Genomic DNA, 22037 nt, shown 5'->3' on the forward strand with positions numbered 1-22037 from the left:
TAATGCATTGCAACTCACATGCTTATTATTTTTAGGGTTAATTATAATCTAGAGTACTACTCATTTCACATAACCCCTCTTATTTATTTAGGCACTTCCACTCCTTGGTGTTAATAAAATATATCAATCATTATCTTCTCCTTAAATTTTATATTACTTTCCCCTTAAAAAAGGGATAGGATAATCCTTAAAATATCTAAAATGAAAAAATCAAACAGAATAGAAAGGGTATATCATTATATCAGAGGTTTTATATAATTAAGAGTGTCAATATACCATTAAAAAATAATTTAGAGGGTCTATCTGAACATATGCAATAGTTTAGGAGATTTAGGTATAATTAGCCTTTATCTTTTATATATTAAATATAGAAAACCATTTTGAATTGAAGCTAGTAAGCAAGTATGACAGATAGCCAGCTACCAATCAAGAGTGAGTTCTTCACTTGCTGAGGAGATTAGTTGGACCAACTTAAAGAGGATTAAACAAATAGTATGATTCATAGCAAGAGATTTGGGTCTCTTATCCACTTAATCAAATAGATTAGTAAAATAAAAGGATTATGATCAAGTTGTAAGAGTAATAAAATGGAAAAGATAGGAGGTTTAGCTAACCACTTATCAGAAAAGCACTTCATTTAGGATTCTCTAATTGGAGCTTTTGCATGATCAAACTTAGTTTTTATGATCCTCTTGAGCTGGTTAATGCATTGGATCCAATTATAAGATGCTTTCACCTAATGCTATGAGGGCACCCAAAGCTTAAAAGCCACTAGTTGACATGTTTCTTGATATAATATGGCTAACTATTTAGAAATTGATCAATGGCTGCAAATTATAAAAGAAAAGAGGAAGAACACAAAAGTGAGATTTTTTTTTTCTTCTTTATATCACCACCTATATTTTTGGCTTTTGATGAAAAACCTGAAATAAAACATCCTTTCGTTAAAGATTCTATTGACAATGAAGGCAAAAATTGTAGCATATAATTAGAATGTTCAAATGGCTAAAGAGGTGGCGATGAAGAACCCTAGAATCTTCCATTTAGAAAGCAATATAGATCACAAGTTTTTGAATATTTGATGAAAAAAGAATGGTTGCAAACATGTAAATTTAAAAAGGGTTTTTCTTTTCACGCATGCTTTTCTGAAATCTCTTGTTTAAATCTATAATTTTCTAAAATTTATATTAAACATATATCTCTCTCAAAACAGTTACCTTTTAATATAAATTTTCTTAAATTTTTTTTCTTTTTCTTATATATATATATATATATATATATATATATATATATATATATATATATCTTTCTTTTGGTTAAGGTTATCTATACTATCTATCTCTAAATTAATATCTTTTAATTTACCGGTTTTAAAGAGTCATCTCAACTGCATCCATGCAAAAATTAAGGATTTTAAAAGATATATATGCAATTAGAAAAGTACATATACAAATAATTTTTTTTGAAGGAGTATATATATATATATATATGCAAAAAAGAAAATATTTATCTAATAAAAAAAGGAAAAATAACAAGAAGAAGAAAGTGTTTGTTCTAATGAGACGACAAAAGCTTTCAATCATAGCTTGCTTATGATTGAATAGAGAATCAAAGATGGGAAGTACAATGAGGTGGGGAGCTTAAAGATCTAAGTACAAGAGAGCATGTGTTAATGCTCTCTAATCTCTCTGAAGGTACACTTTGGAGAAGGATCTGCTGACCTCTAGGCCAAGAAAGGAAGATCCAATGCCTCTCAAGAGACTTCTCCAAAAATCTTTGCCAACCCATGCAATGTTCAAAAAACAATCAAATTGTAAAAGTTAACACAAGTGTTTGCTATATATTTTATGGAAGCTTTTGTCTTAAGATATACAGCACTGTTGTTTTACTTCAGTTATCCAATTTCTCATCCCCCATACAATATATTATAGAAATAGTACTCTTGTGCCCTATTAGTAGATTAACTCATAATATATATAAATATATCTTTGAATAGTAGATCTTATCCAAATGGAATCTGTAATAGCTTAATGCAATATATACAGTGTTGAGAGTAAGTCAAATGGAGCTGCACTTTGTGTTCTGTCTGTTGGTATAGCAAAAGTTATTGGGTAAAATTTTACTTTTTTTTCCTTTGATGGAGAGTGAATGCTGACACCTTTTTCAATAAAAAAAGAGGTTACTGGATAAGAAAAGGTACAACCTGAGAATGTCTATGCTCCTGTTGATTCCATGCCTATGAGGAATCAGGTCTAACTCCTAGTTTTCTTTCTCTTTGTTTTTTATTAATTCAAAAAAAATTTCATAAGCTGATCATAGAACTTCAAATTTGATAACTCACTTACTACTTTAAAAACTGATTTAAACTAAATAAAAAATTTATATTTTAAATAATTAATTTGTCTAATATGATTCGAACTCAGAATCTTGTGCTAGATAACCAATTATTAAGTAACAAACTAATAATATATATCATACTTTAACAGCCTCCTCGCTTACCACTTACTATAGTAAGAATAAAGAAATAAAAGCGGGCTATTAAAATTTATTTGAACTAAGATCTCTTAAAAAAATAGCTCGACATCCTAATAACTTGTCGACTACTCTAAAAACTGATGCTATAAGAAACAGTGATTTTTATATTTAATATTCTAACGCTGGATAAACTGATAAAGAAATGTTGAGTAAAACAGACATTCCACGTCTCAGTTCAGTTGCATTTGTTAGATTAGGTGAGGAAGAGATTGAAGTGAAAATGGAAGGTCCCTTGGTAATTCAGCATGATTAATTAATAATATCAAATCTTGCTTGGTTTGACGGGAAAATCCAATCAACATGACATCTATTATGGCATGACAAAGGGAAAAGGCCTAACATTTTGTTCATAGGCAACAGACCATCTGTAAGAGATCTTGTTCTTTTCTCCTCCTTGGAATGCATGAGCAAATAACATTTCAATACAAATAAATGCTCTCTTCACTCATTGAGTAAGAATATATTTATTCTTATATAAGTCTTCTTATACTAACATAGTAAATAAATAATCATTTAAGTCTACACTAGTATAATAATATCTAATTCTCTCTCTCTCATCTAATACTTTTATATTTTTCAATTACTATTTTATCTTTGAAAGACTTCATTTTATAATCAACTATTATTTCAATCTCTCTTCTCTCTTCTCTCTTCTCTCTATCCATTTATTGTAAAAAGTACTTAAGCCATTTATTAAACTATTATTTAAAATACTATATTAGAATACAATTAAACATTAAAATAATTTATATCAGTATGAATTTTTTTTAATTCTAATATAAAAAAATTAAAATAACTATACTAGTACTAGTCTTATTCCCCTAATCAACTGACTAAAGATGGTGAGGTTTCAACTCCAAACTAAGATAATTGCTACTGATGAGGAGGAAAAGAGAGGTGATGGGCACCAAACTTATGAGGAGGAAGGACATAATACATTGTGGTGCTCTCTTATTGTACAATGGCAAATGGCAATGATACATTGTGGTGCTCTCTTATGAGGAGGAAGGACATAATACATTGTGGTGCTTCTTGATTTATCACTTTCTCGTATGAAACCTAAGGGTGAAATCTCTTTTTGTTTGTTTCGGTGTTTGTTCAAGAAGAAAATGATGTGTTGAGCATCAGAAAACATTGGTCTGAGCTTCATGATTTGAATTCAAAATGTCTACTAAATTCTACATCAAAAATAAGAAACAAACAAACTTCTAAATGGCCTCTCTCTCTCTCTCTCTCTCTCTCTCTCTCTCTCTCTCTCTCTCTCGATTGAGGAGAAAGCCTTTAGAACTTCTAAATCACTCACCTTACCATGGAAGAGTGCGAGCTCAGGCCTCGAGCTCCAGGTTTTTAAGACCGAAACCCAAACAAGAGGCCTTTGAGTTCGGATCGGGTTGAGTTGTTAGCTAGATTGAGACGGGTCGTAGGCCTATGGGCATTTTGAGCACTCCCACTCGTCTGGCCTGGTTTGCTTTTAGATTAAGAAATTTTTTTGATTAGTTAATCTAGAATAGGGTAGTCAAATATTAAAGTACAAAGAAAAAAGAGTAAAAAAAAAGCAATATAGATATATATTTATATAAATTTAAATTATTCTCATTTATTATAGATAAGCAATATATATTTGTATTACGTGTTGCGTATTTATAAGTATGCAATATATAATTATAAGTGTCCAATGAGATAGGTCAAAAAAAAAAGCAGGAAAATTAGACGAACAAATTCGAGTCGTAAATGGATTAATCCAATTAATAATCTAGTCATGTTCGTACGTATTATTTTAACTTATTTAATCCATTTATGTGACATCAACCAACATATTTATGACACAATAAGTTGATTATGATTTGAATAACATATTTATCACTCAAATAATTTATTTATAATACAAAAAAACTACTTATATCATGAAAAACTAACTTCATTTATAACCGAATGAATTCATTTATAAAACTAAATAACTTATACATATTTAAATAATTTGTGTAACTCAATAACCTGTTTATAACATATAATATGTTTAATAAATAAAACTAAATAACTTATACATATTTAAATAACTTGTGTCACTTAATAACCCGTTTATAATATATAATATATTTAATAAATAGGACGTGTTTATGTTTAAAAATTCTGATCACTTAATAAATGAATCATGTTCATATTTTTATTAATATGAACCAGACTAACCTGAAATAAATTACCACCCCTAGTAGCAAGAGAGGAGAGAAATATTTTAAAATAACTTTAGACAATTCAATAGTGAAATTATAATTAGACTATGTGAAATAAAAACGATTTCCTATCTTCCGAAATAGGATCTGAAGGGTTAAATATATTTTATTATTCTGAACTTATGCTCAAAATTATTTTATTTTATATATTTTAAAAAATTTTGAATCAATCAATGTACTTAAAATTAAAATAAGATCATTAAATTTAACTGAATGAAGCTAAAAATATTTTAACTAACCGTCTCACTTTAGTTATAAATATAGAGATTTGAGATTTTTTTTCTTAAGTACAAAGATTTGAGACTTTTTAAAATACAAGGATTTAAGACTTTTGAAGAATAAGGGATAAAATAATTTTACGCACAAATATAAAATAATAAAATATATTTAACTCTTGTTTAAATATATGTAAATTTCCCTTTGCAAAAGAGTTCCATAATCTACACTAACTTCTTCACTTGTTTCAAGGTAAGGAAGAGGTGGTTGATTGATCAAGCTGTGCACCAAGAAGAATTCAGTGGCCTGGAGTATTATCTTCTGCTTTTCTTTTTCTTTTTTCTTTTTTTTTTTTCTGAAAAGAAGTCCGTAGACGAGAGATTATCATTCAAAAGCATGAGAAAGAGCCATGGTTACAATTCTGGCACGATGGTGGATCAATCAATTCTTTAGCGATAGGCTCTCAGGAAAGCAAGACCGACTAAATTGTGAGCTATATAATTGTCAAACTACTGGTGTAGCAGACCTTAATAAAGGAAAAGGAGGAAATCCACCTTTAGTACTGGAAGAATTCTCCAATCAACCCGTCAAAGATGTCATTAACAGCCATCGCCACAGTGAGGGAGTTAAAATTCCATGCCTTCTTCTATCTGTCCATGTGTGTCAGGCACCGAGTATTATCATGCTAGTGAAAAGAACAAGAAAATGACAACAATCTGATATTCTTTAACAATGCTATGAATTTTTATTTAGGGAAGGCAAATAAATATAATGCAACAATTTAGAGTTAGTTGAGCAGTCGCATATGCAGAATCTATTCAGTTGGTCCTTGTCAAATTATCAGGCTATTATCATTTCAATAATAATTAAAAACAGCCAACAAAGAAATATATATCATTTCAATTGGATTGTATCTAGGTTCAGACAGCACACACCTTAATTGGGTTAATTTTCAACAGTTTGTCTTGCTTTCCTGTCTGTCTCTCTCTAATTTATTCAAATATGACCTACTCTTATGAACAATCATTCAATTAGTAACATCATAACTGCAATGGAGGATATCCATCTCTAGTTCTTTATGTTCTTTGAACTTCTTTAGCACCCTCATTATCTCATTAAGTTTAAATTTTATTATCAGTTGTTAAGAATACAAATATTTTAGATTCAAAAGAAAGCTCCTATGCATGGTCCGTGATCTCTCACCTAGTAAAGGATTTCTTTTATAGTCATGGTTAATGAAAACTGCTGATAAAGTGAGATCATAGAAAAAAGAATACCTATCATGTACTACCACCATAAATTGTAGAAGTTGCCAAACCTTCTTAAACAAAGTTCATTAAATTTAAATGAATAATCATAAATAGTATGATACAGAATCACAACCTTCCATACAGTTACCCTGAAAATCCTCAGGCCTAAGTGTTGCCTTCGTCAGATTATACAGCTGGGCAAGTAGATCAAAGGATTTGAAAACGCACATATCTACAACCGAGTAACCAGAAACAGCCTAGACAACGCCCATAGAAATTGAACTGACCAACAGGCAAATGATCAAAAAAAAATAAAAAGAAGAGAACCTTGTTACTGGTATTCAGGGTTGAAAGCAAGGGCCTCCAGATAGATCAGCTCTTTCATCTGCTCTTCTGAGAGTGCATGCTGCTCAAAGTCAAATCTGAAGGGTGTCATGCAAACTGGTTCATCACTAATGTCATGTAGTGAAGCCAGATAAGGATGTGCAAGTGCATCTTCCACTGCCAACAAAATGAAAAGTCAAAAACATGGAAACTAGAGTAGGATGTGTTGGAAAGAACCAGGGACATGGTATAAAATCTACACCTGTGACAGATTCCTCCTGGACTGTCATAAACAGAATCAACTCTTATACTACTCATAAGCCAGAGACATTCTGATAATTCTCTATATCAATTGTATTTTCCCATACTAGTATCATTTACATTTACCAAGGATCAGATCAGTCAAGAGCCCACTACATGAAAAATGGAGCTGTGATTTGTCATGCTTAAGTAGGGTTTTTCCTGATACTTCAAACCTTGTTTTCACATATGTTAGATGTCTATCAGAAGGCCGCATATGGTATAGTAAAGAATTAAGAGAACTGGTTTAGGTTCATCCAGTATGAATGAAACAAGTCCACTATAGCAGTGTAGTACTCTTGGTAATATTCAATATAAGGCCAATGAAGACCAGAGAATTGCAGGAAGAAGCCTTCAACATCCTATAGGTATGACAAGATGCACTTGCCTGCTATTTCTGGGACTTCCTCATCAGTGTCTTGTGAGTTCAACTTAATTAGATTCAAAGCACTACACCAGATAAAGCATGTTTCCCCCTGAAGGGGGAGCGAAGCAGGGGGTAAAATTCTGCTCAAGGCAAGAAGGCAAGGGCAGGCATGTCAAGTTTTCAAAAGCATAATGTTCCAAAATTCCTATCAGTTTCTTTCCTTGATCATGTGGATCATTGTAATTCAATACAATCATAGCAGATAGAATAAACTCACCAGTTATTCTCTGTCTCGGATCAAATGTCAACATCTTTTCAACAAGATCAATAGCTGCAGGGTGAACATGGGGAAACTTTTCAAGGAAAGACTGTCGTGCATGACGAGGAAGTTGGCCAATGTATCTTCTTGCATTTTCATTCACAAAATCCAAATCAGCCTCATTTGGAGTTCCAATAAGCTGCACAGTATTTGGTAATGAATTAATAAGTAACTCCGAGCATGAATTAGCTTGTATATCCGGATACAAAAACAATACATCACTTCATAATTAATTACCACATCAGCATGTTCTATCCAAGGTGATTAATGTAAAGTGAAGAAGAACTCATAGTAAAACATGTTTATTATGTACTCAAGGAGGTTAGAAACAATCTATAACATATAGAAGACCTCCAAGACTTGGTTTCATCTACACGATTAAAAATGTACCAACAACATTCTTCGATCTTCTTATACACCAGAAATGAAAAAATTTCATAGCAAATGTCAATCTGACTCAAACATCTAGAGATGATGCTGCAATCTTGGCAAAGTAAACTCAGGCAAGAGAGGCTTCTCACAAAATGTTCAAGGCAAAGATGACAAGACAACAGATGGTGTTATCTAAATTAGTGTTCAAATTTTAGTTCACACTACAGGAGCAAAAGCTTCACTAATTCATCCCAGACATGTAGATGGAGGAAAACGCCAGCTTTTGCTTCATGGAGTTGTCCTCATCTTATAGCAGAGATAATCCAAAGACCCAAGCATAAGAGAATCACAAATTCAAAGAACTTTCTTCTATGGGTTATTGGGCTCTCAAGTATGATCTACAATTCTATAAAATGGAGTCAAATCTTACCCTACAAATGCGTGCAAGATGGAGTGTATTGACCATAGATTAAAAAGGTCAAATGGAAAATTAATGTTATTTTTAATCTGATTAAACTCATGCAACTGAAAAGGATTCTTACCATCAACGATGGCCGTGCCACAGGCACAGCACGGCACGGCACTTGCCGGCCGTGCCGTAAGAAATGAGAGAAAAAGGTAACACCTTGGCCGTCGCCATTGCCGCTCGCCGGATTCGGATCCGCAACTTAAGTTTTAATCGATAAACCCTCTCTCTCTCTCTCAATCTCTTTCTTCCCCTCCCTCAGGCTAGAGCACCCGACGCGAGCTTGGGCGACAGCAAGCGGCAAGCGGTGACGGCGACGGCGAGCGGCGAGCTCAACGACGAGGTCGATGGTGAAGCTATTAGAAGGGGTGCCGTGCGGCACCCCTCGTGCCACGTGTCGGTATGCCGCCGGCACGGCCATCCACATGAGGTGATTAAAAGAGAAATTATTCAAGTGCAGAAAAACATTGAGGTAGTATTTCAAGATATCCATAGACAACGGTAGTACTTACAGGAGAAGAAAGTATGGTTGAGGGTGTTTGTGATAAGAAGATATTTGAAATAGAGCATTATGTATCATACATTGTCGAAACTGGGGCTCTTAATTTTATAATATAGATCCCAAAATCAGTCGACCCAGATCGAGATCAGCCATGGTCCGAACACAAAACTAGTCTAGTGAATGTTTCAATCTGGGATTGGCTAGTTTTGGCCATATCGATCTGTCTCGGCTATATCAGTTGAAAATAGCAATATCGGTTGAAACTAATTTTTTTAAGATTTAGGTCAAATCTAAAATGAATCTAACCTAGGAGACATTAGTAACTGATGTCATCAATTATCTTCTTTTTAAAATTTTAATTTTTATTCTTTATCCCTCACACACACACTCTCTTCCCGCTTTCACACTCCACCGAGTTCATTCGACGGTTGATCCAGCAAGCCCCTCCAGCTAGTACACACTTTAGTAAATTTGGAAAACTTTTTTTTTCTTATTTTCTTACTATTATAGAACAATAGTGAAATGCTCTCTTCACTATTGTTCTATAGTAGTAATTTACGAGTATAAAAATTTGTCTAATTAAAGTCAATTTATTATAGTTTTAACTTTTAAGTAAATTTTCTCTTTAGTTTTAGACTTCATATATGATTAATTTTAAAAATCTTCCTATATTTTAAATAATATTTAGAATTTTGCTTAATTAGAAATAGTCTTATCCGATACGACCGATACATCCAATACGATCAATACAGCCAATACAGCCGATATATAATGTTTTGTTTCTAACGGTTGATCCTAATACTGAGTTTCATATGCTTATTTTATACTAAGACCTAAATTTTAAGTTGTATGGATATTGTCCGGAGCTAAAACACATTTTACATAGAATACTCAAAGAACTTATTAATCCAGGAGCATATATGCTCTATGAGATACTCTGACTATTGCAAACCCTAACATCTTTTTAGAAATAGTGGCACTATGCTACATTGACAGAACTAGCTTCAGCATCACCAAGAATTAGTTTGACCATTAAATTTTGGATAGTATATAATGCTTATGTTATAGTGACAGAATTAGCTGCTTAGTAATTGGCATCACGAAGAGTCAGTTTGACCATGAAAATTGGATGATATATAATGCCAGACTCTTAGATGATATTGATGTCAATCCTGAAATTAGAAAAGCATGAGAAGGGGAAATGTTTTCAACCTCCATTAGCAGACGTAGTTGGTGCACATGGTCCCTCCCCGGAAACAAAGGCTTGCGATCCATGAGTTCCATAAAAATGCAGCCCACAGACCAAACATCAATTGCTGCAGTATACTCTGAAGAGTTTAGTAATAGTTCTGGTGCTCGGTACCATCTTGTAACAACATACTCCGTCATAAAATCAGTTTCTGAGGTAGTACGGGCAAGTCCAAAGTCACAAATCTTTAAATCACAATTAGCATTTAAAAGTAGATTGCTTGGTTTTAAGTCTCTGTGAAGGACATTTGCTGAATGTATGTATTTTAAGCCACGAAGAATCTGATAAAGGAAATACTGCAAGGACAAGGGAAAGAAAGAATATGTTAGTTGCTTGAGTTTTTATAACCATAAAGCAAGATAAGCTGGGAAGAAATATAGGAAATTCATGATGATATAATATTCCACTGTAAAGTCCATAGTTTCAAAGATGTGGGAAGAGGGATGCTGGCTCGTATAGATTACAGCAAGGAAGATGCAGTAAATATAAGGCATACGATGCAACATTACTCTAGAAAGTAGAAACATGAAGGCACGAATCAATTATTACAAGATAATTATCTAGCATCAAACAAGATGCACACAAATATTCAAACCCTTAAACTTACTGGGCAGCCTTCTGCAGAATCTTGAAGTACAAAATACAAGGTAACAAAGAGCTGCAGATGGATTCAAACTTCCAAGTCCTTTTAGGATAACATATAAAGAAGCATAGAGAAATGGTGGTCTTACCAATTTTAGAAATCTAAAGCACCATACATATGCACTACCAATGGGCAGTGTAGTTGTTTAAAATACTCAAAACTTACAATTAGATCATCTTTGTTGGTAGATAATAAAACATGAATAGAGGATATATGATAAGAATCACACTTATATGCACTGCTCAAACTTACAATAAGGTCCTCTGTGCTGCTCCAAAAATAAGCATGTATACAGGATAGATGATACTGATATCACTTAAAAATGCTTGTAAGTGAAGATTTTTATCACCCATCCCATTAGTGGACAGTTGGTTTGACAAAATCAGATTATATTCCACCAAGATACAGCATCAGTTCCTATTATCATTAAATGTATATCTAATAAGTTGAAGTGCTAGAAAACTGCCAGAAGAGGACTAAAGTTCTTGGGCAACAGGAGATGGAAAAAGCATCCAAGTTGACCTTTATCCCAAACAGATTTTCAGAATCTACGATGAAAATTCTGAAATGTCACATCTGATTACCTTTCTGGAAATTCTCAAAAAGTTGTTTACTCATAGCACTCCACAAAATTGTATGTAAATTTCTTTGATCCAATAATCATGCAAAAATGATAGCCCATGATACCTTTTCACAAATTAGTAGTTGGTTTAGGACAGACTAAATCAAGCTATGAGCTACCTATACATCTTGCAAGCATTGGTGAGAAAGAGAAACAAGTATACTAATAAAGTCAAAATTTAAGGCTGTACAACAATAAGAACCAAATTGGCAGATTTAAAAGGTCTTTTAGAAAACTGCCATTATATGCTAGGAAGATGCAGTATAGAACAGTAGTAGTTCTATTAGGAAGTTAAGTACTTGAGAAAGTTGTAGATAATGTTGGATAAAAGTAACCTGACAATGCTCCTCAGATAAAGCTTGATTCGAACGAATAATTTGATGAAGATCGGTGTCCATTAATTCATATGCAATATAAACATCATTAAATGCTTCCCGCACTGGAGGTGGTATTATATCCCTAATTGCAACAACCTGTAGCACGGGCATAACAAATTACATGTCTATATCAACATATAAAAGTCATTTTCATATTGAAAATACTAGATAAAGTATATGCATCATATCACAAAATTCACAATGCCTCCTATTTTGTGCAAGCATGGCAGATTAAATACAGAAATAGCAGTTCAAGATGGATTTAATTATCTGAACTGCATAAAATACATCTTCATGTGAGTCAGGCAGATGATTTTAGCATAGCAAATATATCCCAGTCATCAACACCTGCATTTGGAACTCCTGAGCAATGGCTCATCTTTTATGGAAGTAAATAAAGTGTAAGGTTACAATTCTTTCATTCTGATCCCCAATCTCAAATTCTTTCGTACTTCCTTTAAGTGCGGTAGCTTGCCTAGTTTTAGTATAAAATTTTGCACAACTATTAGTAAATGAACGAAGCTGCTGGATAAAAAGTATGATACCCAATATAGTGAGAATGATTCCCAGCTCTCAAAAACGGATTTTGGAAGAAACTACTTTGTTGGCAATCAGTCCAAGTAAGGATCATGTTTAGTTCAAAATAACCTGAATCAATTGCCAACAAAGTGTTCATGGAGTGACTAGGAGAATATGAACACTTACGGATCCAAATTTGCAGTTGACTTGTTGAGAAAATTAAAATCAAGTGAACAACCACCTCTTCTAACATCTTTCGAGAAAACAACCATCTCTCTAACATTATAAATCCATGCAAAGGGGTGTCGTCAAAGGGATAGAGACCAAATTCACTCACATTCTCATGATCCATGTGACGAAGAAGCTTGATCTCGCGAAGCGTCCTCTTTGCATCAATCTTATTATCAAAAGCATTAGCAATCTTCTTGATCGCCACTTGCTCCCCCGTCTCAGTATTCCAAGCCGAGCTACAAATGGTAAGAAATCAAATCAATCAAAACCATACTTTTATCAGACATCGGCACAACAACGATGCAATCGAGTGAAGAAATCAATAAATTACCAAACGATCCCGTAAGCGCCCTTCCCTATGGGCATAATTGGGGGCTTGTACTTGGATGTGACCTCAAAGATGTTGCCAAAGATGTTGTATTGGATGAAGCGGCCGCCATGGCTTAGCGTTGCTTGGATGTTGTCAATCCCAGGCGCGGGCGCCGGAGCTGCCGCCGGCTGCTGCTGCTGTGGCGGCGGCGCCTCCGTCATGTCGGTATCGGAGGGCTGAGCTCCTGCTTCCATCCTTCTTTCTCTCTCTCTCTCTCTCTCTCTCCTTCTTGTTCTATGGAAATTGGAAGAAGGGAGAAAAAAAAACCCTAGAGATGGAGCGACGAATCGGGGATTCGGTGGCTTCTTCCCCTTTTCTTTCGTCTTATTAGATCGATATATGAGAAATTTTTCTTATTATTATATGGAAGAGAAAAGAATCCTTCATTTGTTTCTACCTTCCTCTATTTTGTTACGAGGGACATGGGAAGAGGTTGTAGTTACCGTGTGATTTATCGCTCTGTCCAACGAATTCTGATAACTCTTAATCTAAAAAGAAATTCTGATAACTTTTTGGATAACTTTATTCGAGATCGGCAAAATATCGCATAAATTTTACCTCGTATCATTGTATAAGACTATAGTGGAATATATATATATATATATATATATACACACAGTCTAGTTGAACAAAAACGTGACTGATATAATCTTAAGAATATCTTGTAGCCAAACAAAGTTAACTTTCCAATGTGGAGAACTTTCATGATATAAAAAGAGACAAGTGCAATAATTGGATTTGATTCTTTGCACGCGATGAACCCTCCTTGTACTTGATGACTAAGTTATTCCTGTCCCAAAAATAGTAACTGCATATAAATTCTCTTCCACCAGATTTATCGTACCAATCTCGAAACGGCATTAACCCAGGTATAGGAGATCTAATATGTTGTTTGGGAACGCCGTAAAATCTAACTTTTCCCAATTCAATTTGAGGGTAAGCTACATGTAGCAATCATAAAGTGAGTATATCTGTCTATAATAAATTTCTAAAAATCAAATCAAATAAAGAAACAATACGATTAAACGTGAAAGACATTACAAATTATTATTTTTGCTGAACTAAGTAGCCGGCAGCGTCAGCTAGCGGGGGGGTCTCTTTACCCCAAGTGACACCAAACCCAATAGCTCTACCATGCTTATAGACATTACAAAGTTTGTTGACATGGCAAAAGATTAAGTTTCATAGAGGTTTTACTATCTCTGGAATGTGTCTTTAGCCACAGATTTCTGATAAAAAGAAAAATTAAATTATCTTAAAAGTCACTGGGATTTTTTTGCAGAAAAAAAAATTAAAAAAATAAGAAGCTAGGCCACCGATAAAGCAAGAAAACGATGCAATTACCTGGCACTGCAAAGAATTTTCTTAACCATGTACGGCAGATCAGCACCAGGTTACTGATTACACCAATGTTTACAAAATCAATCGTCACATAACACGGGTTATTGCTTTAAATATCTTTCAATAACTGCTTGACCAATAGTAGTATTAGAACTAAGCTGCTGTTAGTGCAATAGAGTTCAAAAATCTGACATATTTCAGTAAAATCCGTGTCGAACCACCTGTTTTCCATATAACTCGGAGTTGCTTCCACTTTGCAGAACCTCAAACCATTTGCTGTTCTGGGAACCAATAACAAATACTCCTGCATGTCCTACTAAGCTTGGAGCTTTCATTGAAAGGCTAAACTCCATTTCAGGGGCAGCTATGTGCTTTTAAAATCTGATCACATTTCAATCAAGGCAACCAGTGGAGTAGTGCCACAAAGGAGTCATGATTTGAGAAAAGAGAATCAAAAATAACTGCAGCCAGAATCTGCTTGCCTTGCATCTCATGGAGCACCATTAAGCTTCTGATTCTCGGACGATTTTCATGTTCCTATCACACAATAAACTGTATTAGCCTTTACATTGCACACCATCACAGTAGGTGTCACCGCCATATATATATGTTTTCCTCTTAAATTACCAATGGAAAAGCGGTATGCAAGTTCTGACAGCCAAGCCACCAGATCACTGCTACAGCCATGTCAGACCAGGAGCACTTCTGGCACGAGCCTCTGCTAGTGAAACAGCCATGCCCAGCATCATTTGTTCTTCAACACTCTCAGGAATAAGGTGGCCCGCAGCCATGTTAAAACTTTCCGGAAGAGATAATGTGGTCACTCCATCTACCATAGTATCAGAGCCTGCATAGCTAGTTCCAACCTCAGTAACATCTGACCACTGGTCAGTCGAGCATTCACCCTCCTCCCTTACAATTCTCCTACAATTTGGAGGTACCTCAATCCAGCTACCTGGAGAACTATCCATCATGCTCATATTTATAGAAGGTATGCTGCCCGACTGCCGGAGCATGTCAAAAACCTGTGCATTATTACCAGCTAAACTAGTATAGTTCCCATTCATGTGCTGATGCTCAGCTAGAGTTGCTACTGTACATGCAAATCCACCAGGACATACTTCTGCAGGAGTTACTGCATGTGAGTAGCGATCTGGGTAGGGTGGTTCAACTAACATATTGTAGAATTCTGGACATGGTGGCTCAAGCAACATACTGCCACCAAAACCTGGATTTCCTAAAGTTCCTTGTTCCTGTCAAACGAAAAAAAGAATGCTCTATCAGGCAGTTCGCTATGATAAGAAAAACCAGATGGCCTAATCTTTTTTCTCTTCAAGCAAATTACATCCAAGATAATCATACATAACTGTATGCTTGCTTATGCAGGACATATTGCCAGATTTTAGGTAGACCTCTTCTCACTTAAGAAAATATAAATCTAAGTAACCAAGGCACTATGGAAAAACCTAGCAATAACTTGTACCCTTTATCAACTTATGTTCAAACATTAGAAGGTGTACAAAAAAAGCAAGGTATTACTTATGGGTTAGTGCTGTGAAACAAATTTCAGTAAACCTGAACTCATTAATATGAAAAATGATGAAAATCTCAAAGTATGTTCAAACTCGTGTCCAATATAAATTGTGATATTCAAACTAAAAGAAAATGGTCCATGGGCTGTTATATACTGTTTCACTAGGTATATATTGTTAATTATGTACGCATCCCAAATATCTTCTGATATCAACATAACCTACAAATCTAATAGAGAGAACATCCTAGAATAACATCCTAGTGAGCAATCACTTAAGCATTCCTACATGTAAATCAATCAGAAAGGCTGGATAAATAAAACAGGCATGAATATATAATAGAAGTAAGGAAATATCAAGCTGGCTCACAAAACCATACTAATGGAAAAAGTGTTACAGAAGTTAATTTTTGAACAGGAACGAAGTGCTTTCATTGTAAATATCGATTTACCAACTATTTCTGTAGCAGAAAGTATGTATACCCTAGAAGATCCTCCCACTAGTCATGAGTTCCAATTTTAATGGGAAAGAAGGCATGACTGCCTCCTCAATTCCTTTTCAACCCTGTTGCATTACAAATTTGCAACTCAGCTAGGTGGTAATCTTCTCAGGTGTCTTCTAGGATTCAATAAGTGATGATGTTCCTGCTATGCATCACATATATCCTTTGTAATCTTCAGCGGTATTCCACCTTCCTGTCTCTAATAACTTCTCTTTGCTATAATTTTCAAGCATATATTTACGGTCATTTTAGCCTGATTTAACTATCGAACTTTATGTATTACTTTAGGAATGCTCGTATGATAGTTTAGTATTCATAAGATGCTATCCTTCTTTGTGGATCTTCACTAGAAAATAACAAAGTTGAACTGTCACAAGATGAATTAAGAAGCTGTACAAGTCTGAAACTTGATTCAACAGAAACACTAAGTACTTTAACATTATTAGCAGTCTCCTTCACTGGCTCACTCTTTTCCCCTTAAGCCTAGAAAATCGAACCCATATTGGAATTGGGTACTGCATCTACAGCAACCTCTGGTATAACAAGATCTGTCATATTTCAACTAAAAGGATAAAAAGATTAAGAGAATTTCTGAAAGATTATAGAAATTTCTCATATCTTTACATAAGAAAAATATAAGGTATTCTACGAAGATTGAAGAGACATCACTTATCCTTACCAAAAGTGGACAAGATGATAAAAAAGCAAGGTGTTTTTTAAAAAGTTCCTTTCTAAACTATTTTCTTTCTTTGAGTGACACGAGCAACCAGAAAGGGTGTTTGTCAAAAGGCAGTTAAGACCAAACTAAGTTCAACATGAATCTTAAATAAAAGATATGTTTCAGGCAAAGAAGGTAGAAAAATGAATTTTATTATGTAGAGAAAATACCCACATTAGTATAGCAAAACTGGAAAGATGAATAGCTAATAATAAAAATACTTTACCTTAGCACTCACTATTATTTTAAATATAATCAATAAAGTTTCATTTCTACTTTAATATTCTCTACCATAAGAGATTCTTTTCAGTACAAGAATGAAGAAACCATATTGCTTAGCGATCACAAACATCATACTAAAGAATAATTTGGTGAGGTGAAATATTTAAGTTCAGAAAAATCCAAAATATATTGACCAACTTCTTAAAGTAATTGGATACTAGAAGAAAGTTGAAAAATGAAGGTGTGAATTATGAAATGCAAGGTAGAGCTCTTCCATCCAATGAAAAAAAGCAGGCTAACACAAATTATGAAAGACAAATGCAATATCAATAACACAGTGTCGGCATATAGTTCATTTGGTATATATATTTCATTCACCAATTCTACATGCACTAGCTAAGACTAACAACAACAACAGTACCTTATAGTCCAATTGATCAGCAAATTTAGAGGGCTTATTGCTCGAATAAAAGTATATAAGTAATCCACAGATTAGTGATAATATTGCTATGCCAGTTTAAAACTACTAAATGATTATGTTAAAAAGTTTTCTTGTGTCACCTGTATAGAGAACCAGATTGCTTCCATAATCATTATCTCCTCTAAATCATGATCAAAATTGTTGTCCCTGCATCAGAATATGACATAATTCAAGTGCATGTTTTAGGCCCCAGTATCCAAACCAGAAAATGAAGATAAGTTAAGACTTAAGTCAAAGAACAATCAAGCTATGAGTAATAAGAACGGCACAGCTTACCCAGAACTTGCTAAGTTATTTTGGTAGCTTAAGAAACTGCTGGTTACAAAGAAACTAAGAAAGCTTACAAGTTTTACCTTAACACGAGGCTTAGAAGCTTTTAGAAAATATAAAATTCTGAGGAATAAAAAATCGAGATCTATCGGAGCTCAAAATCCCTGAATGTCATGGCCTACCCTTCTATATCACTGAACTTCAGTTTTTAATTACAAATAAGCCTGAGAAAAACAAGTGAAATTTTTTTTGGTACTTTTTTCCCACAAGCATAACCAGGTCAAAACCAATGGAAAAGAGAAATTGGAACAAAAACCTCTATAAATTAACATTGCCAAAGTTAGCTTCACCTACATTACCCCTACAGACAGATCACCCTTCATCATTCAAGTATAACAAAAACTCCAGATCAAATCATCAAATAGAAAAGCTCCAGCAACAAATAAGTTCACTAAATGGAATTGATAAAATAATTAGATAGTAAAGTGCTTCCATGTGAACTTAAAGCTAAATACACGATACCCAATGATCCATCAAAAGTATAAAAAAATTTGATAGATTTAATTAAGCAGTAAAAGCCTACAAAAGTCCACAGTACAATTTCTTCGAAAACCTATCTTTAACATCTTAAAGTTTCAATAGAAGTTCCATGTATCCGTCAGGATTATGTTTGTGCTAATCCTCATAGAAAGGTAAATGCAGGAAATTGCAGACGAAGCTATGATTTCATGTGACCAGAACAAAGTGTTTTCTTCAGATGCCACCGTGAGTTTCATTCTTCCCCCAGTTATAATCGAAGTTTGACTCATGGCCCTTAAAAGGCTGGATAACTGGATGATGATTAGAAATCTCTTTTTTTTCAGAGAAATGCTTCAAATTTCTTTTCCCATTTCCAATCTACTAGGGACTTCTCTACTTTTTATTTTTACGTATGATTCCTAAAACTTCTTAATTTTCTTCTCTAGCTGTTGATGACTCTGAACTTTTATAGTTTGACATGTAACATTGATAGCACATCACTATGGGGTGTAACAGAATTTAGAGAATTTTTTTTTATCATATATTGATCTATCTAAAAAGTTAAATAGCAGAAAAATCTATAATTTCGTGAGATATAACCTTTTCAGAGTTCTTTACCTTTTCCTTTTGAGTATTCATATGATATGATTAAATTACTTCAACCCAAATAAGTGCATAATGCAAGAAAAAGAGGCAATGGATTCATAAAATCTTAATAAACAAAAAGTTAAAGGTCATGGATTCTTTTAATGTGATAAGCAAGAAGTAAAAGGTAATGGATTCATTAAGTTGTAATACAAAAAGAAGTTACTGCTCGCAATAGGAAAAATAACAGAAACAAGAAAAGCAAGAAACTTAATCGCCACTCACCGATTGTGCCTGGATAGTGAAGGTTGTATGCTTGTTGGCGCATAGAACGGAGGTTGAAATGAAACAAGCTTGTTTCCTTGTGTTGTACATCTAAAAGGTGGCACTGTCAAGTAAATGATGCAACACCAACCAAGGTTACCTAGCTGTACATAAATTAAAGCTCACGGAGAGGATAGTTAAATCAGATGAGGACCTGAAAATGAGGTACTACATATATCCCGACAATCCGCCTCTGCTGGAGTTATAATTCTGTTAGATGAACATTTGTTGCATTCCCTCTTCATTCTTTCTGCTTCATCTTGAAGCTCTTGCTGACGCACCCTTATTTGTGCTTCTATAACCCGCTGTTCTTCCTGCACATAAGCAGAAAACCCTAGATCAACAAGGAACTTTGATTCCAAGAATTAAGCAGCATTAATTTTCCTGAAGACAAGGCAATAATAGCACAAAACTTACAACTTGTTCCATGCTCCTTTCCTCTTTTGTTTTCATACCACGATACTCCACAGCATAATTCGAAGTTTTGCAGAAAGGGCACCTTCATAAGTTAAGTGCAAACCCTCTTCGTGGTTAAAAATCTATCAATGATTAATGCTAAAAAAAATTAAGACCCTTTTTGTGGTAAAAAAAAATATCAATGATCAATGCTAAAAAGAATTAAGGCGCAAGAGAAAGGATACTGAGTAGGTCGACTTGAATGAGTTGGTTTCATTTGAAGAAAACACTCTGCAAGATGCATCAAGCATGATGTAAGAGGAAATAACAAAACCAGAGAACAAATAGCACCAACCAACCCAAAAAGATAGCAATACCTGTGCAAATACCTTTCGCGCAACATTTCGACCGATTAAGACTCGGATAATACTAGAGACATTACAAAAACGAAACATCACATCACCACAATAACAGTAAGCAAAATCGTGGAGTAAAATAAATCGCAATACTAAAAAATTCGACTAGAAGTACGAGTATCTGAGGAAGGAAGGTTTCAAACCAGAAAGCAAATGGGGCACTCCTCGAGATCCGCAGCGCAATCCTCATCCCCGGGGTAGCAAGGCGCCAGCTTAGATTCAAGAATGAGTTTCCTCAGCTTCTTCTCATCAATGTCGCGGTGCTCGTAGAGGCCCTGCGGCCTCGTGTACTTCTCATCCACCACCTGCCTCTTCCTACCTATCTTATTCCCCATCACAATTCACAACTCCAAAACCACCCCAAAACTGTAAGAATTACAACAAAAACCCAAAAAGAAAACCAAAAATTTCCCTTCCTTCCCCCTCTTTTGCGTAAAAGAGGAAGCGATCTCGTCCCTATTCCAGATCACAGCGACGTGCTCCTTCCCAAGCACCGGGATCGCCACCGCATCACATCAGAATCTGCAGCCAGTGAGAAGAACAACATCTCAGAGATAATAAAGTAACGCAGAATAGGAAAATCCAGAAACCCTAAGTCGCAGGAGATGAGATCTACGAGGAGAGAGGGAGAGAGAGAGAGAGAGAGAGAGAGAGAGACCTCCGACGAGGGAAGCAGGGATCCCGTACGAGATGGCAGCCACGAGACGGATCGAGGAATGATTGAGAGAAGGCGAGAGAGAGAGAGACAGAGAGAGATTTGGAGAACTTTCTTAGCTATCAGAAGCGGTACACTAGACAACGCTACAACGCCTATGAAGCTCTCCTTTGTCACTCCCTTTGTTGTCGACTGTAGATATATCCATCTCTTGTGGCTTTATGACCATTGCCTTAAATATTAGACCAACACGAACAAAGTAAAGTACCCATCAACTACCCAAATAGATTGGTATCTATTTTATATTATTTTTTGGATTGTTACGTAAATGCCACCCAAAACTTCCAAAATATAATAATTATCACTGTAGTTTTCCAGAATATTATAATTACCGCCGAAATCATTCTGCTCTCTCAAAAATTTCATTATGATTATTTTTTTTATAAAATATTCCAAACAAATTGTTACTAAAATTAATATAAACATATAATTGACTAAAATACTTTCTTTTTAAGTTTAAATTGTAAAGTATTTATCATTAATTTTTTTCTCACCTGCTATAAAATATATTTCATTGTACTATTTTATTGGGTATAACATTGGAGTTAAATTATGTTTAATAATTTATGTGAGGATAAAATGATCTTTTTATTTTAGACCTAAATTTGTGTTTTAATTATGATTAATTAGATTTAACTAACGGAATAATATTTTTAAAACTAACACATTAATTTAGATGGCAATTATGATATTTTTAATAATATAGTGACAGTACCCATCAAACTCTTAGAGAGTCGGTAGGTACTCTTTTTTAGTGACTAAGAAAATTATAAAATTGACTCTCAAACAATTATTATGGGAAAAGAATTTTATGATTTAGTGGCTTGCCTCAACGGCTAGCTCGAATGATAGTTCGACGATACGTCTAGCTTAAAGGAGCAGCTTAATAGTGTGACAATTTAAAGTAGATCTCAGCGGCATTTAGTTTGGGGCAATACTTCGACAATGCACGCTGTTTGAAGCCTATACTGAGTAACTTTCTATATTGGTTAAAATTTGATAAAGTCTAAATACATATGTATCTATGGAGAGTTAGTTGTCTAACATATATCTATTCTTCTCGCACTTGAATGATTTAAAAAAAAAACTCAGGAGCAATTATGATATTTTAAAATAATTTAGT

General features: G+C 34.3%; 2 protein-coding genes across 4 annotated transcripts; both read right to left on the reverse strand.

The window, feature by feature from the left end:
• Positions 1-5135: 5135 nt before the first annotated feature.
• On the reverse strand, positions 5136-13354 carry LOC140781921 (mitogen-activated protein kinase 1-like). Of its 2 annotated transcripts, XM_073128223.1 has the most exons (7): positions 12855-13354; positions 12630-12759; positions 11732-11869; positions 10095-10427; positions 7501-7681; positions 6560-6733; positions 5136-5632 (listed from the first exon to the last, which is right to left on the reverse strand). In XM_073128223.1, exons 1-6 carry the CDS (start codon positions 13085-13087, stop codon positions 6564-6566), a joined length of 1185 nt encoding a protein of 394 aa, XP_072984324.1. In that variant the 5' UTR covers positions 13088-13354; the 3' UTR covers positions 5136-5632; positions 6560-6563. The 2 variants fall into 2 exon arrangements, with proteins under 2 accessions (XP_072984324.1, XP_072984323.1); XM_073128222.1 differs by lacking the exon at positions 5136-5632 and having other exon boundaries at positions 6302-6733; positions 12855-13346.
• An 858-nt stretch (positions 13355-14212) lies between these two features.
• LOC140781920 (E3 ubiquitin-protein ligase GW2-like) lies at positions 14213-21060 on the reverse strand. Of its 2 annotated transcripts, XR_012107767.1 has the most exons (10): positions 20858-21060; positions 20343-20721; positions 20161-20212; positions 20029-20074; positions 19805-19886; positions 19542-19701; positions 19349-19451; positions 17770-17836; positions 14862-15487; positions 14213-14771 (listed from the first exon to the last, which is right to left on the reverse strand). XR_012107767.1 is itself a non-coding variant. In XM_073128221.1 (9 exons), exons 2-9 carry the CDS (start codon positions 20532-20534, stop codon positions 14912-14914), a joined length of 1278 nt encoding a protein of 425 aa, XP_072984322.1. In that variant the 5' UTR covers positions 20535-20721; positions 20858-21060; the 3' UTR covers positions 14213-14911. The 2 variants fall into 2 exon arrangements, 1 of the variants encoding a protein (XP_072984322.1); XM_073128221.1 differs by having other exon boundaries at positions 14213-15487.
• Between the last annotated feature and the right edge of the window lie 977 nt (positions 21061-22037).

Source organism: Typha latifolia, chromosome 2 (assembly GCF_019914945.1).
Source record: "Typha latifolia isolate L0001 chromosome 2, TyphaL0001v2, whole genome shotgun sequence".
NCBI lineage: Eukaryota > Viridiplantae > Streptophyta > Magnoliopsida > Poales > Typhaceae > Typha > Typha latifolia.

Coding starts and splice junctions, on each gene's coding strand:
- LOC140781921 (XM_073128223.1), bottom strand. CDS start 13,087: ATGGAAGCAGGAGCTCAGCCCTCCGATACCGACATGACGGAGGCGCCG. Junction 11,870..12,629: donor GTCACATGGATCATGAGAAT/GTGAGTGAATTT, acceptor CCCGTGCTACAG/GTTGTTGCAATTAGGGATAT. Junction 10,428..11,731: donor TATCTGAGGAGCATTGTCAG/GTTACTTTTATC, acceptor TTGTCCTTGCAG/TATTTCCTTTATCAGATTCT.
- LOC140781920 (XM_073128221.1), bottom strand. CDS start 20,534: ATGGGGAATAAGATAGGTAGGAAGAGGCAGGTGGTGGATGAGAAGTAC. Junction 19,887..20,028: donor CATTCAAGTCGACCTACTCA/GTATCCTTTCTC, acceptor TAACTTATGAAG/GTGCCCTTTCTGCAAAACTT. Junction 15,488..17,769: donor CAATCTGGTTCTCTATACAG/GTGACACAAGAA, acceptor TTCGTTTGACAG/GAACAAGGAACTTTAGGAAA.